General features: G+C 42.2%; 1 protein-coding gene across 1 annotated transcript in view; it reads left to right on the top strand.

Moving 5' to 3' along the window:
• The first annotated feature begins 12,994 nt into the window (after positions 1 to 12,994).
• The window catches only part of LOC136207381 (DNA-directed RNA polymerases IV and V subunit 4-like), a 61,818-nt gene continuing 61,259 nt past the window's right edge, over positions 12,995 to 13,553 (top strand). The window contains exon 1 of the mRNA XM_065998642.1: positions 12,995 to 13,019. Coding sequence (XP_065854714.1) covers positions 12,995 to 13,019 — 25 coding nt within the window. The remainder of the gene's footprint in view (positions 13,020 to 13,553) is intronic.

Genomic DNA, 13,553 nt, shown 5'->3' with positions numbered 1-13,553 from the left:
AACGCCTCGTGGCATTCCCTTTCTTCCTGTCTGATTGTGGCGAGCTGGTCACTCAGGGTCCTGCATGCCTCCTCGTTGGCTGCCAGTCGGACGGATATCTCTTTTAGGAGAGTCATTATTCCTTCTGAGTACTCTGTTTGCCTGCCATAAAAATCAGAGTTAGAATGAGGACATGGAAGGGTATCCATGGGTGCCATGTAGGGCGCCGGTGGATATCGTGTATGCTCCTGATCGTAGTAGTTGTAAGTTGAGGGTTCAGAATTATACCTTTGACGATTACCCAAATAACTTACATTCTCACCTCTAGGTACGTAATAGTTGATGTGGCATACCCTACCGGGGTGATTCTGGCCGCATCTCTCGCAGAATGGTATCCTTGGTTGGTTATTTTGGTTGTATGAGGCCACAAGGAAGTCCATTTTTGTGTTAAGATCGTTCATGGACGGGTTCGACGCTCTGTTGTCCATAGTCGCTGGAAGAACGATCGAATTTAAGTAATAGTATATCAACAAGTATTTATATATACAAGTATAAATGATATTAACAAAGAATATTCACAAAGAATGCCTAAACTAACAAGTCGACCTTTGGTTTGATATTGCAGAAGAAATAAATCCCCAGCAACGGCGCCAAAAACTTGATGCGTCTCGGGCCTCGTTTTGACCTATTTTCGTGTCCTAGTTGGTGTAGGAAGACGTGGGGCCGAGCGTGGCTTCGTGGGGGCGGAATTGGTCTTTTTGACCAATTCCCGCAGGGCTGCTCGCCGAGCAGGAAAGGCTGCTCGCGCCGAGCAGCCCCCTGCTCGCCGAGCAGGCGCCTGGTGGCCTGCTTGGCAAGCAGGCTCCTGCTCACCGAGCAGGCTCCTGCTCGGCGAGCAGGCCTCTGGCGGCCTGCTCGGCGAGCAGGCCTCCAGAGGCCTGCTCGGCTAGCAGAAATGGCCCGTAGGGCCCTGCTCGCCGAGCGTTTTTGCCCGAAGCACGCTCGATCCAAGCTCGATGAGTTCCGCGACCTTTTTCGTCTGACTTCACACCTGCACACGCATAAAAACTCCAGAAAACATTAGTCCAAAAGCCAAATTGATCCGTCAATCGCTTATTTTGAGCAAACGCTTCGTTTGGTGCGACGTTTGACGGACCAATTAGCTTCAAAAGATAACGAAATTCTAATACGCATGCTATTTCGGCTGTATTTGCCTAAATTGATTACAAAACAAGCCTAAACGACGAAAAGTAAATAGAATGTTCTCAATTCCTAACTTACTCACACAAAAGCATTTAAATGCGAGAATTGCTCGCTTATTAGCCAAATAACCCTAAAAACCGTCCTAAAACCGTACCCAAAGATAGGGGTTTTTGACCCCTATCAATATGCAAGCTATATGAACTTTAAACTGTTTCAAATGGATGTTAAGAGTGCATTCCTTAATGGAGTTATAAACGAGGAAGTGTATGTTAATCAGCCTCCAGGGTTTGAGGATCCTAAATTCCCAAACCACGTGCTTGGTATGAGAGGCTGACCAGTTTCCTGCTGACTAGAAATTATGTCAGAGGTAAAGCTGATACAACCTTATTCATTAAGAGGAAGGGTAAAGATACCATGCTGGCTCAAATATATGTTGATGACATTATTTTTGGTGCCACTAACGAGTCAATGTGCAAGGAATTTAGTAAGCAGATGCAGAATGAGTTTGAAATGTCAATGATGGGAGAACTCAACTTCTTCATTGGACTTCAAATCAAACAAGGGAAAAATGGCATCTTCATCAGTCAAACTAAGTATGCTAAGGAGATATTGAAGAAGTATGAACTTGAGAATTGTAAGTCAATATCTACCCCAATGGGCACTGACACTGTCCTCTGCGCTGATGAGAATGGTAAGTCGGTAGATAGCAGACTGTATCAAGGTATGATAGGATCTCTACTTTACTTAACAGCGAGTAGACCGGACATTCACTTCTCAGTATGTTATTGTGCTAGATATCAATCTAACCCTAAGGAATCTCATTACATAGATGTAAAAAGAATCCTTAGATATTTACAAGGCTCAGTGAATGCAGGTTTGTGGTATCCCAATACTCATGACTTCACACTCATTGGATACACTGACGCTGACTACGGACGAGACAAGCTTGAACGAAAAAGCACCTCAGGAGGATGCCACTTCCTTGGGAGCTGTCTTGTGTCCTGGTTCAGCAAGAAGCAGGAGTCAGTAGCCCTGTCAACCACTGAAGCTGAGTACATTGCTGCTGGAAGCTGTGTTGCTCAAGTCCTATGGATTAAGCAACAGCTTGAAGATTTTGGCGTTCGGACTAAAACAATTGAAGTCAAATGTGACAACAAAAGTGCCATTGACTTATCAAAGAACCCAATCCAACACAGCAGGATGAAGCATGTCAGCATAAGACATCATTTCATTAGAGATCATGTACTCAAGGGAGAGATCAAGCTGACCTATGTCCCAACAGATGAGCAGCTTGCTGATATCTTCACAAAGCCACTGGCTCGCGAGCAATTCAACATACTTAGAGAAGCCATTGGTATGTTTAATCCTCTTCAATAAATTCCAAGCATAGTATGCATGCTGAGTGAATTACCATGCTGAATGATTTGTGTTATTACATGCCGAGTAGATAAATATACATGCTGAGTATTTACCTCAAGCTGAGCTTCTACGCATAAGATCTATTCCTTTGCCTAACACTGATTACTCAGAATTTTAAACGCTTGAAATTCTTAACACTGAGTAAAGAGCCGTTGCAAACTTTAACGCAAACCACGCGAATTAAATAGCCACCTAGGATGACGTATAGGCTATAATTAGAAAACACACGCGCCGTATGTGTCATAAATGCCAAAATCTTTGTCGATTGAGAATCTCAAGGCAAAACGGACTACTCAACGCCATGGATTAACTCAACATCTCTATAAATAGTGGATGAATTCCCACGTCTATTTCTTTACGCTTAGAAATCTTTGGCATTTATACTCTCTCTCTCAATGTTCCCAAATCTCCTAAAAACTTATTTGAGAAAATGACTAAAATTTCTCTGAACATCTTCGGTGCCGGTCTTTCCCATAACCGCTCCGATGATAATCCCACTTCTCCTACTCAGCGTAATCTCACTGGAGCTACTACGCCGAGCAAGAAAGCTTAAGCTGCCCAAGCCACCTCTTCCAAAGGGAAACAGCAGCAAAAGGACAAGGGTAAGAAAGTAGTACAACGCACCTACACTCAAGTCTTCGAGAGTGTGAGGGGGTGGAAGATTGACCACTCGTGGTGGTTCTCACAAGGATTCGTGGATGCCAAGCAGCCTTTGTGTGAGTGGATCAAGAACAATGGCTGGACCGAGCTGTTCTCAGTTCGGGATCCCACTTACCCTGAGTTGGTACGAGAATTTTACGCCAACCTGAAAGTCGCCAATGATAACAGGAACTACCTAGCAACTCATGTTCGAGGAAAGAACATCTCCATCAACCCAGCATATCTAGCCTCACTGTTCAAGCTGAAAAACGAAGGAGCTATACTTCGTAAATCTGGTGACCATACCAAAACCGACTACGTTCAGACCTTCTGCAAACCTGAGGGTCATGTAGGTGAAATTTCATACTGACAAATTTCCTCTACCCCAAAATCAACTGCATCAACTCAGCAACCAACTTCGAGCAGTGTTTCATATGGCACATGCTGACCTACACACCGATAAATATGCCTATCTTCGTAATTGGTGGGTTTCTACGAAGTACATGAACCCTTAGGCTGGGCTCCTTTATCACTCGAATCCTCCAGGATCACAAAGTAGACACGGTTTCAGAAATCCAAGTTCGGGGAACCGAAATTACAGCTGCTGCCCTATTTGGTTTGGCACATGACCTACCAATTGTGGCGAAGGAAGGAAAAGGGGACGCTGTTGTTAGACGAGGTGTCGCGGCCTAATCTCCCGGGCGGACTGGGGGGTGGACACCTCATGGCGACGTAAGCGGTGATTGGCGCCGAAAGCAACCAATCATGGAATCAAGCTGCTCGGCAGGACCGGAGCTCGGAGTATGGAAGAGTCGCCACCCACGAATGGGAAAATGAACACCGATCCCTTGCGGGAGACCGGTGAGGGTTCGGGAAACTTAGGTACGAGCCGAGAAGGCTAGCTCCTTTCCGGAGAAAGGCTACTAGGCACCCCGACATCGCCCGGTTATGAACCACCGGCCTCCTACTCAGCGTGTTAGGCGATAACGGACTAATCGCATATTTCTTTAAGTTTAAAATTCATTTGAAACCTTTTCTTTCTCGTTTTGAAAACCGTTTTGAGCATATATTATGGAAAGCCATTTTGGTAAAGAATCACCCATTTACATCAATTCAAAATACATAGGAGAGAGATGGGGAGAAGAAAGAATTGATTGGTTTACAATATGATTTATGCTTCGTATTACATACTAACTCTAAACTAAGCTCACTTCCCAAAAACGAGTTTATTTACATGGTTCGTACCTTAATCGCCATTGGAACGATTTAGGTACGTTTCAAAACCCCGTTTAATGACGTTCACTCGAATCGCCGTTGGAACGACTCGAGCGTTTGGAAAATGTTGAGATAAAAGTTTTAACAAGAAAACGTGATTAAGCATACAAGTCAATTTATTTTGTTCAAAAACCATTTAGTTGGGAAAACAATTCAAAAACTCTATTATTTACAATTAAAAGCAATTTTAATTACAAGGATCGCTTAATCCGTCGTTGGAACGAATTAAGGTTTTAAAACGTGATGTTTTAAGAAATGGTTTAAAAATGTCAAGAAAACGTTATTTACACTTTTAGGAATATCTAGAAAACTTTAAGTTTAAATAAGCAAATTAAACTCTCTTTTTTGTGATTTATTTTCCCCTTTTTTCACTCAATTAATCCTTACTTGAATATAATTACAACAATAAACCAACTAAACCAAAATTCATCAATTGAAAACCAATTTAAAACACATGTCCCCAAATGCCAAAAGAATAAGGAAAAGAATATGTACATATATACATATATATATATTTTTAGATAAAAATAATGATATACATATAACTTTGAAAACTAAGTAAAGAATACCATATAATATAACTAAGTATATGTATAATAATGAAAATAACACTAAGTATGATATATTATAATCAAAACATGTAAAAATGATGAGGTAAGCTCATAAATAAGAAAATAACATTTGATTCAAAAACAATATTTACATCATGACCCAAAAACCAATTAATCATCCCAAAAAGTCACAAAAACTATACATATATATTTATATAATTTGCAAAACCAAATCAATATAAATTAAGTTTCTAACATAACATAAATATACATATAATATATAGATAATAATTATATAAACCAAAAATATATTTATCAAGTATTTTACATAATTAAATAGAGATATACTTAAAAAGAAATGCCAAAAAGATAAGAAAAAGACTCACAAAATGGGTATTTAAGGTTCCAGCAGCTTTACCGACGGAAAATCCGTCGGTAAACAGCCTTTAGTGACAGAAAACGTAAAATTACAGAAACAGTCCACAACTTTCCAGATTTATTCAAAAGCTTTAGATTAGATCTATTCTATCGTTTTGGACTTCCGAACTACCAAAAATGGATCATAGTCTATAACAGAAGTTCCTAAAACGACGTTTTTATTTTAAACGTTATTTTGAAATATTTTTAAAACTTATAATTACAACGTTTTTAATACCCGAACTACCTTCGAATCAGATCATGGTTCATATTGGGATATTAAAACGAGGTTTTTATTTTAAAACAAAACCGAACGTTTATCTAATACGAGACGAAAATTAAATAAATACGAAAAATTAAGTAAAACGTGATAAATAAATAAATAACTAAATAAATAAAATTATAACATAAAAATAAATAAATAAAGGAAATAAATTAAATAAAATAAAACGAGTCTAGTCCTCGGATAATACCTCAAGATCGGTATCTGACAGTCGAAGTCGGTCGGTTCCACGAGTTGTGATTTGCCGGGTTTTTTTTGTTTTTCGTCTTTTTAGTAAAAATTTTAACTTTTGGAAAATTCGGACTTTTTGAGAAAAAAAAATATTTTTCTCAAAAAAATTCACTTTCTCTCTCTAAAAATGTCTAGAGTGAGAAAGCTCTCCAAAAAATCCTCCTCCTAAATTGCATGGGGATCCGTGCCTTAAATAGGCAACGGGTCCCGGAAAGTTTTGGGCGACGCCCAACTAAGATTGGGCGTCGCCCAAAACAGGTTGGGCGAACGACCAACTATCGTTGGGCGTTTGCCCGACGGCTGCCGGGCGTGCGCGCCCAGCGGCCGTCGGGCGTGCACCCACGCTATCGGGCGCGCGCGCCCAACGGTCGTCGAGCGCACGCCGCCGGACGTTGAGCGCACGCCCCGCGCTGCCGGGCGCGCGTCCAACTGTCGTCGGACACACGTCGGCTGCCGCTAGGCTCTTGCACCACGTCGCTGAGCGCTCGCGAGCCGTCCACTTGACGACCTTGATTTACGTTGACTTTTTCTTTCTTTCTTTTTCTTATTATATATTTTTCTTCTCTCTTTTTTTTTAAATTTTTCCGGAACCAACCGCTTCGACCGCTTTGTTATAGGTTTTCGTCACAGGTCCTCCGACTCGGTGTCTACAGCTGTCCAGAACGTCGAGGGGGTAGTGACTAGAAAGGGAAGAACACAAAGAAAGAGGAAAGTTGTGCAAAGCACATCTAAAGGAGCTGCCTCTACCCTAAAGAGGATCAAAGTTGTATGTAAAGGAACAAAGCCGCAAACTCAACAAAGTCCGGGTGGATCTAGGTCAGCTGCGAAACGACCTAGGCAAGCTGAGCTTGAAACAGAAGAAAGAGAGGTTGATGACCAACCATTAAGGAAGAGGAAGAAACAACTTAAGTTTGAGTTAAGACCTATTAAGGCCATGCCAACAGATATCGTCGTTCCTCCTAACTCACACTATGCACAGAGTCAAGGGATTGACGCTGAGCAACAGGTTGAGGAAGAACAAGACCAAGACCAATTGGGTGGTCAGTTTGATGAGGAAGAGTTGGATGACCAGTTAGAAGAAGAAGAACTAGATGATGAGTCTGAAGAAGAAGAAAGTGGTCAGGATGACACTGAGGAACCAGCAGATGATGAGCATCTTGAACCAATCAACACTGAGTTGGTTGATGAAGAAGAAACTGAGAACCAAGAAAATGATCCTGCTGTTCAAAGGGATGCCTCACCCACCGACTCCATTGAGTCTATTCCGTGTGACCCTACTCCTCCGAAGCTTAGGAGACTGAGAAGAAGAAAGCCTTCAAAACACCCGTCATTGACCTCATGGGTGACTCACCGCTGAGGGATGAGATTCCTGATCTTACAGATGTCCAACTTAAATACTTCTCAATCCCTCCTGAGTCTTAACAAGGGCAACTAGAAAATCAAGCCTCTGTTTCTCCAAAGGAACATGCCGACTTAAATGCCTCTGCCAACCAAAGTAATGCCGAGCAAGTGCTCGAAGATTCCGCTCCTCAAACTGTTGAGCAAGCTAAGGATTTTCCTGCTCAGGTGGACACTGAACTTCCTAACATTCCATCACCTAGTCAGCTTCAGCCTGACACTGAGCAAGCAACTCTTTCTGCTGATCCTCCATTTCCCCAACTAAATGAGCAGAATCAGATTCAGTCAGTTTCCACTGACAATACTAATTCCAGGCCAGCCGCTGACAATGCTGGGCCTTCCAATGACGAGCAGAACCAAACAATGCCCTTATTCGGTTATACTCCACTTCCGACATCTAGGCCAACACAAGATGGATCCTTTAGCTACCTTATTGCCTCTGAGTCTGGTCGAAGAATCATTGTCTCAGCTCAAGCTCTCATCCAGGACCTCCATCAATCAAGTACCAATGCCGCTGAATCTACCACTGTTGAGACAACTCCATTTTCGTCTGACACTCAGCTTCTTACGGAGATCAAAGGTATGAAGGATCTTCTGAGTGTCATGACTACACTACAATCTCAACAGCCCAGGCAGGACTATATACTGAAGCTGGCCGAACTCCAGCTGACCATGGTCAACCATATAAACTCACTGCAAAGGGAGTTTCATCAACTATCAGCTGTGAATTCAGCATATGCCACTTCTGCCGAAGTATAACATCTCTTCAGCCAGCTTCACACCGAGCAAGAGAAAACCAATCACCAGCTTTCCACCTCCTCTCAATGCTCTATTGAGCAAATTAGCGAGGTTGTGCATCTGCTAAACTTAAACAGACAAGAGATGGCAACTGACGAGCTTAAAACCAACAAGATTCTGAAGTATTCTCGAGCAACTTTTAGCAATGTGCGCGAAATCAACGCTCAGCGTGAGTATTATGACTCCTCTTTGCTAAAGATGTTTCATCAAGCCTTTGCCATGCTCACTGAAACCATGCACCGGATTGGCAAGTCTCAAGCCGCTGTCTTAAGTATGCTAAGTGCTGCATCAATCGAAATTCCTCGATCCATTGTGGATGATGGTGTTCCAATTTTCGACGGAATGAATGAAAGCACGAGAAAGCTAAAGGCATTTTCTCAGCGCCTCACTCAAGCTGCAATTGAAGCCACCTTCATTCCTAAACCTGATGATGGAAAAACGGGGGAGAAAGAACAAGCCCCACGAACTCAGCAAGCCGCAGTTAGTCAGCCGCAACACAAGGGCAAGGGCAAACAAAAGTAGCTTAACTTGTATTGACTAGGATAGCTAGCTTTTGTTTTTGAACCTTTATATCTGTGTTCTGAACCTTTATATCTGTGTTCTTTTTGTGAACCCTGTTGTGCTGACTTTAAATTCAAAACAAATTATATTGCATCTATATCTCTTTCATAATGACCACTCTTATGCGATGTTTACTTAAGTAATTAATATAATTTGTTAAAACGCATCTTCATTAAATCAACTGTGCTACACTGTCTATATTAATTGATGATATGTCTGCTGTGTTGATCATGCATGTTGACCACTTCTTATATGTCCATTTAACTAAAACTCATTGAACAAAGCATTCTCAGCGCTCTCTGATATTTAAACCTTCCGCGTAAAACTGAGTTAAATAGAATATGTTCCATGAGCTGATCTATCTCTGAAAACTGACCTTAGACTTACTCAATTAAACCTTGAAATGTTTAGAGTAAAACTAAGTCAGTAGCTCAAACCTTACGGGGGAGTCATTTGATAAAATAAGGTCAACTATCATGGGGGAGCTCAACAGTGAGTTCTTCGACTGAATATTTTTGCCAACATCAAAATGGGGGAGTTTGTTGAAACACCTTTCCACATGATTTTGATTTGACAAAATTATTTAAGTGATGATAAAAATATTTTAACACATTAAATTTAAATGCTTTGATTTATTACACTAATGTGTTTGTTCAATGTTGAGTTTAATTGTGTATAAGACATTGAGATTAAAAAGGCCAAAGGCCCATAAAGTGGAAGTCAAGCCCAAGTCAACACATCAATACCATTCGGCCTAAGAGTACAAAACGTAGCCGTATCAACTAAAACGACGACTCAGCAAGAGAAGGATCGAGAAGCCTTCGTGGCAAAAGCTTCAAGAAGAAGTTGCTGAGTTGGACGACAAAGCAGTCTGGACAGCGGCAGACAATGTTCAACTTCTAGACAAAGTATTTCTGCTTTGGGAAAAGTTCAGAAGGCGTAGAAAGCTATCTCGTGGACTTTTCCTTAAATAGCGAAACATTCTGCCGAAGACTAACGAAGACAGAAGATGCAAGAATGCTATTGGCCAACGACGCTGAGCACGCCCAGAGTGACAACGACAGGAAGCCGTTTCCCTCCAACGGTTATTTCGAAATTCGAAATGACCAGGTGCCTCAAGTGTCACTATATAAAGGCCATCCATTTGCTTCAATCGATGCAGAACTTCAAGTTGTCGAAATGCTGACCAAATTCATACTCGAAGATTCTGTGAGAAAAGCAAAACAAATACCTTACACCAATTTCCATATTATTGTGTAAAAGTTTAGAGTGATTTCCAATCATCTAAAGTGTCTTAGCAATCGTTGTTTAGGACAAACACTTTATCATTTCTAGAAGAATAGAAAGGAGAGGCTGAGTACTCGGTTATAGTACTCAGCGTAGATATAGGAGTGAGTAGAGGTATAGAGGAAGGTACTCTTGTTATACTCAGCTTCTATTTGTAAAAGGTTTCGTGCTCTACCTTTAAAGAGCTCAGTAGAGAATTCAAAAAGCTCGGAACGAGTTCCAGGGACTGGACGTAGGCGGAGAGGCCAAACCAGGATAAGTCTGCTGAGTAATATCTTTCTAACCCTTAAACTCCTTTAATATATATTGCTTGCTGTGAAAACTGACTAAGTAAAGAACTCACGCTGAGTTAAGTTTACTAAGAAGCTGAGTTCAGGAATAGACTCTAAGTGCTATTTTCTGACTCAAGTAAAGAAGCAGACTTAGTCACAAGTTGACTAAGCTTGTGTCTTGAATCTACTTAGTGACGTTGTGTAATCCTTTTCATAAGAAAAGAAGTCAGCCTTAACGGACAAAAATTTTAAATAGTTCCTATCCCCCCCCTTTGGAACTAACTTGTCACGTTATAAGGGACCAACAGGGTGGAGCTTGAGAATGCCTTTTTCTCTTTATTGTGTTTTTTCCTTTTCTTTTTTTTTTTGTTTTGAGAGCGGCACAAAAATGATTTCGAAAGCTTATGGTGCTTACTTTTCAAGGCCTTGGCTTATTTCGGGTGCGATTTGATTTTGTTGGTATTTAAACAAGAGGAAAAAAATGGTTAAATGTTAAAAAGGGGTATTAACAAAAAAAAAGTCGGTTAATAGGCTCGAGGGGGTTTCCTAGCGGTTGATGAAAACGAGAAAAATAATTTAAGAAAAGAATTAGACTAAGTGGGTTCGTTTTATCATCTATTGCCATTTTAACCAAAATAAGTGTACTTAACCCGGTATTAGGTGCAAACTCTATGAGTCGAGTGAAGTCAAAGCTCTCAAAAATTGTGAAATAAATAGAGTTCTCGTGCGAACTCTTTTAGGCTCAAAATTACCTCACAAAATTCGGGTTGATTGTGTACGTTCAAGTTCTTGTTCAAATTTTCAACTATCCTGTTTTTATTGCCTTTTTGAATTTCATTATGGAGATGACCTGTGGGTTAGGAATCAATGCTTTTGTTTAGTACGAACCTAGGCTTTGCATAAATTCTAGAGCTTCAGAATTAAGACTAAAATTTCTTACTAAAACCGATCCTTTGTATTAATGTCTTTACATCTAAGGACAAATAACGGAACTTTTAATTAATTTCCGAGGGAGTAGTGTGTCGGAAAAATTAAAGAATCAATAAATTAGTTTAATTATTTTGTTGTTTATTTAATTTTAATTTTTGTTTTTGTTAGTGCAAAACAAACGGTAAGTGCGGGGTTGCACGGCCCTCTGCGTTATTAAAATGACGTCTATTCCAAGGACGTCGCAAAAGAAAAGAAAGACAAAAACAAAAATAAAGAAGGAATTTTAATGAACAAATAGGACCCTTGAAGGTCAGGTCCTACGCGAGGCGTGCCCAGGGGTGCGCCCTGCGTAGGAGATATATTTTAAACGAAGTTTGGCCAGAGACTCAAATACGCAGGACGTGCTTAGAGGGGCGCCCCGCGTGTTTGAGTTTCTGAGAGTTTTATTCAAGAAAAATGATGAGCACGCGGGGCGTAAAATGGAGTACGCCCTGCGTGAAGGTTATTAAAGGTGCATAGACAGAGAAAAAGGAACACGAAAAGAGGAAATAAATCAAACGAAACAAAAAGGGAAATATATTAACAGAAAAAAGAAAGTACAATAAAAACACAAAAAAGATACCAAAAACAAGAAAATGAAAACGAACTAAAATAAACACAAAACAAAGGAAAACATAAAAACAAAGAAAGGGAAACTAAGGTTGAGGCGGGGGAGGATTTCCGTGGATGTTGAAGTAGGAGGCGAAGGAGTTGGTGAGGGCGTCGAAGCGAGCATCGAGATGGCCCCGATCCTCACGCCTTTGAACCTCAGAGGCATCGAGGCGAGCATCGAGGGAATCGAAGCGGGAGTCGAAGTGGGCCCGATCTTGGCGTTGGTTGTCCTCTAAAATATCCAACCGAGCATAGAGGGAGTTGAAGTCGTGGAGGGGTGGTGGACTGAAATTGAGCCCCATGTCCGAGTCCGAGCCTTCCTCCTCGTTTGAGTGGGCCGCCCCCGAAGTTTCACCCGAGCCGGAGGTAGGGCGCTTGAGTGATTTGAAGGAATTTTTCTCCAAGGGTCGCGGCTCCAAGCTGGGGAGGCGGTCAAGGGCAGCTTCGCCAAGAGCGGAAGTGGCGAAGATGGTGATGAGATGGCCCAACCCGATTTTGCCAGGTTTTTGGGTAGGCATGTAGTGGAGTTGGACGGCCACGAGGTAGGAAAGGTCGTAGGTGAGGCCGTTTGCACAATAGTAAAGGGCCAAAATCTCGTACTTATTGACCTTGGTGGACTCGGACTTCCCCGAGAAGTAGAAGGAGATGAAGCGGTGGAGAAGTTGGAGGATTAGATCGCGGATGCATGCCGGGCGTAGGTTGGAGATATCGTAATCATCGGACCCGGTGATGGAGGTCCAAAAATCATGAGGGGAGACATCATCGGGCCAATGTGCAATGCCCGCCTCCGCTTGACCGGTGAAATGCTTGCGGAGCCACTGGGTGTCAATGGAGAAAGGTTGGTTGTGAAGGCGGAAGTTGAAGAGGGCGGCTCCGGGAACATTGTTGGATTCTAGGGAGGTGTAGAACTGCACGACCAATGAAGAATAGATGTGGTGGTGTGCCCGATAGTGATCGAGCCAATTTAGAGCACGGAGGCGGTCCTCGAAGGCACCTCCAATGTTGTAGCGATCAAGAACACTACGTTCAATGTACGGGAGTTCCATTACGTGGGCGGCGGAGAGTGTTTGGTAGGATTGGGCTTCTTCTTCGCTGAGAAGATGGAAAGGAGCCCGGTATTGGCAGGTGAGTGGTGGTGTTTCCTCCCGTTCGGGGGTGGTGGTGATTGGCGTAGTTGGGTACGAGAGGTACGGGCCCGAGTGGACCGTGGGGGGCGCATGTCGACAACCTGTTTTCGTCTTACCATGGTGTGAGTGAGGGATTGAGAGAGTGTGTAGGAAGGGTGTGGGAAGTTAGAATGAGTTGTGAGGAAGAAGAGGGAAAAAGGGGGAGTATTTATAGGGGAGGAGTGGGGAATCCAAGTAAAACTCGGATTCCCAGAGGAGTACGCGGGGCGTGAAGAGGCCACGCCACGCGTATCCCACCTTCTGCCCATTATTTGACGCAAAAATGGCACGGTACGCGGGGCGTGTAGGGAAGCACGCTTCGCGTATCGCACCTCCTGGCCCGAAATTGAAAGGAGAGGGGCGAGGACGCGGGGCGTAAATGGTGGTACGCCCCGCGTGGAACGAACAATTTTTCGGTTTTAAGGAGTTTTTTTTTTTTTGAATTTTTTTATGGGTTTTAATTGCTTTAATGTTTTTATTATTTTAATGAACA

This window comes from Euphorbia lathyris, chromosome 9 (genome assembly GCF_963576675.1).
Source record: "Euphorbia lathyris chromosome 9, ddEupLath1.1, whole genome shotgun sequence".
Classification (NCBI taxonomy): domain Eukaryota; kingdom Viridiplantae; phylum Streptophyta; class Magnoliopsida; order Malpighiales; family Euphorbiaceae; genus Euphorbia; species Euphorbia lathyris.
This window is presented reverse-complemented; position numbering and strand designations above follow the sequence as displayed.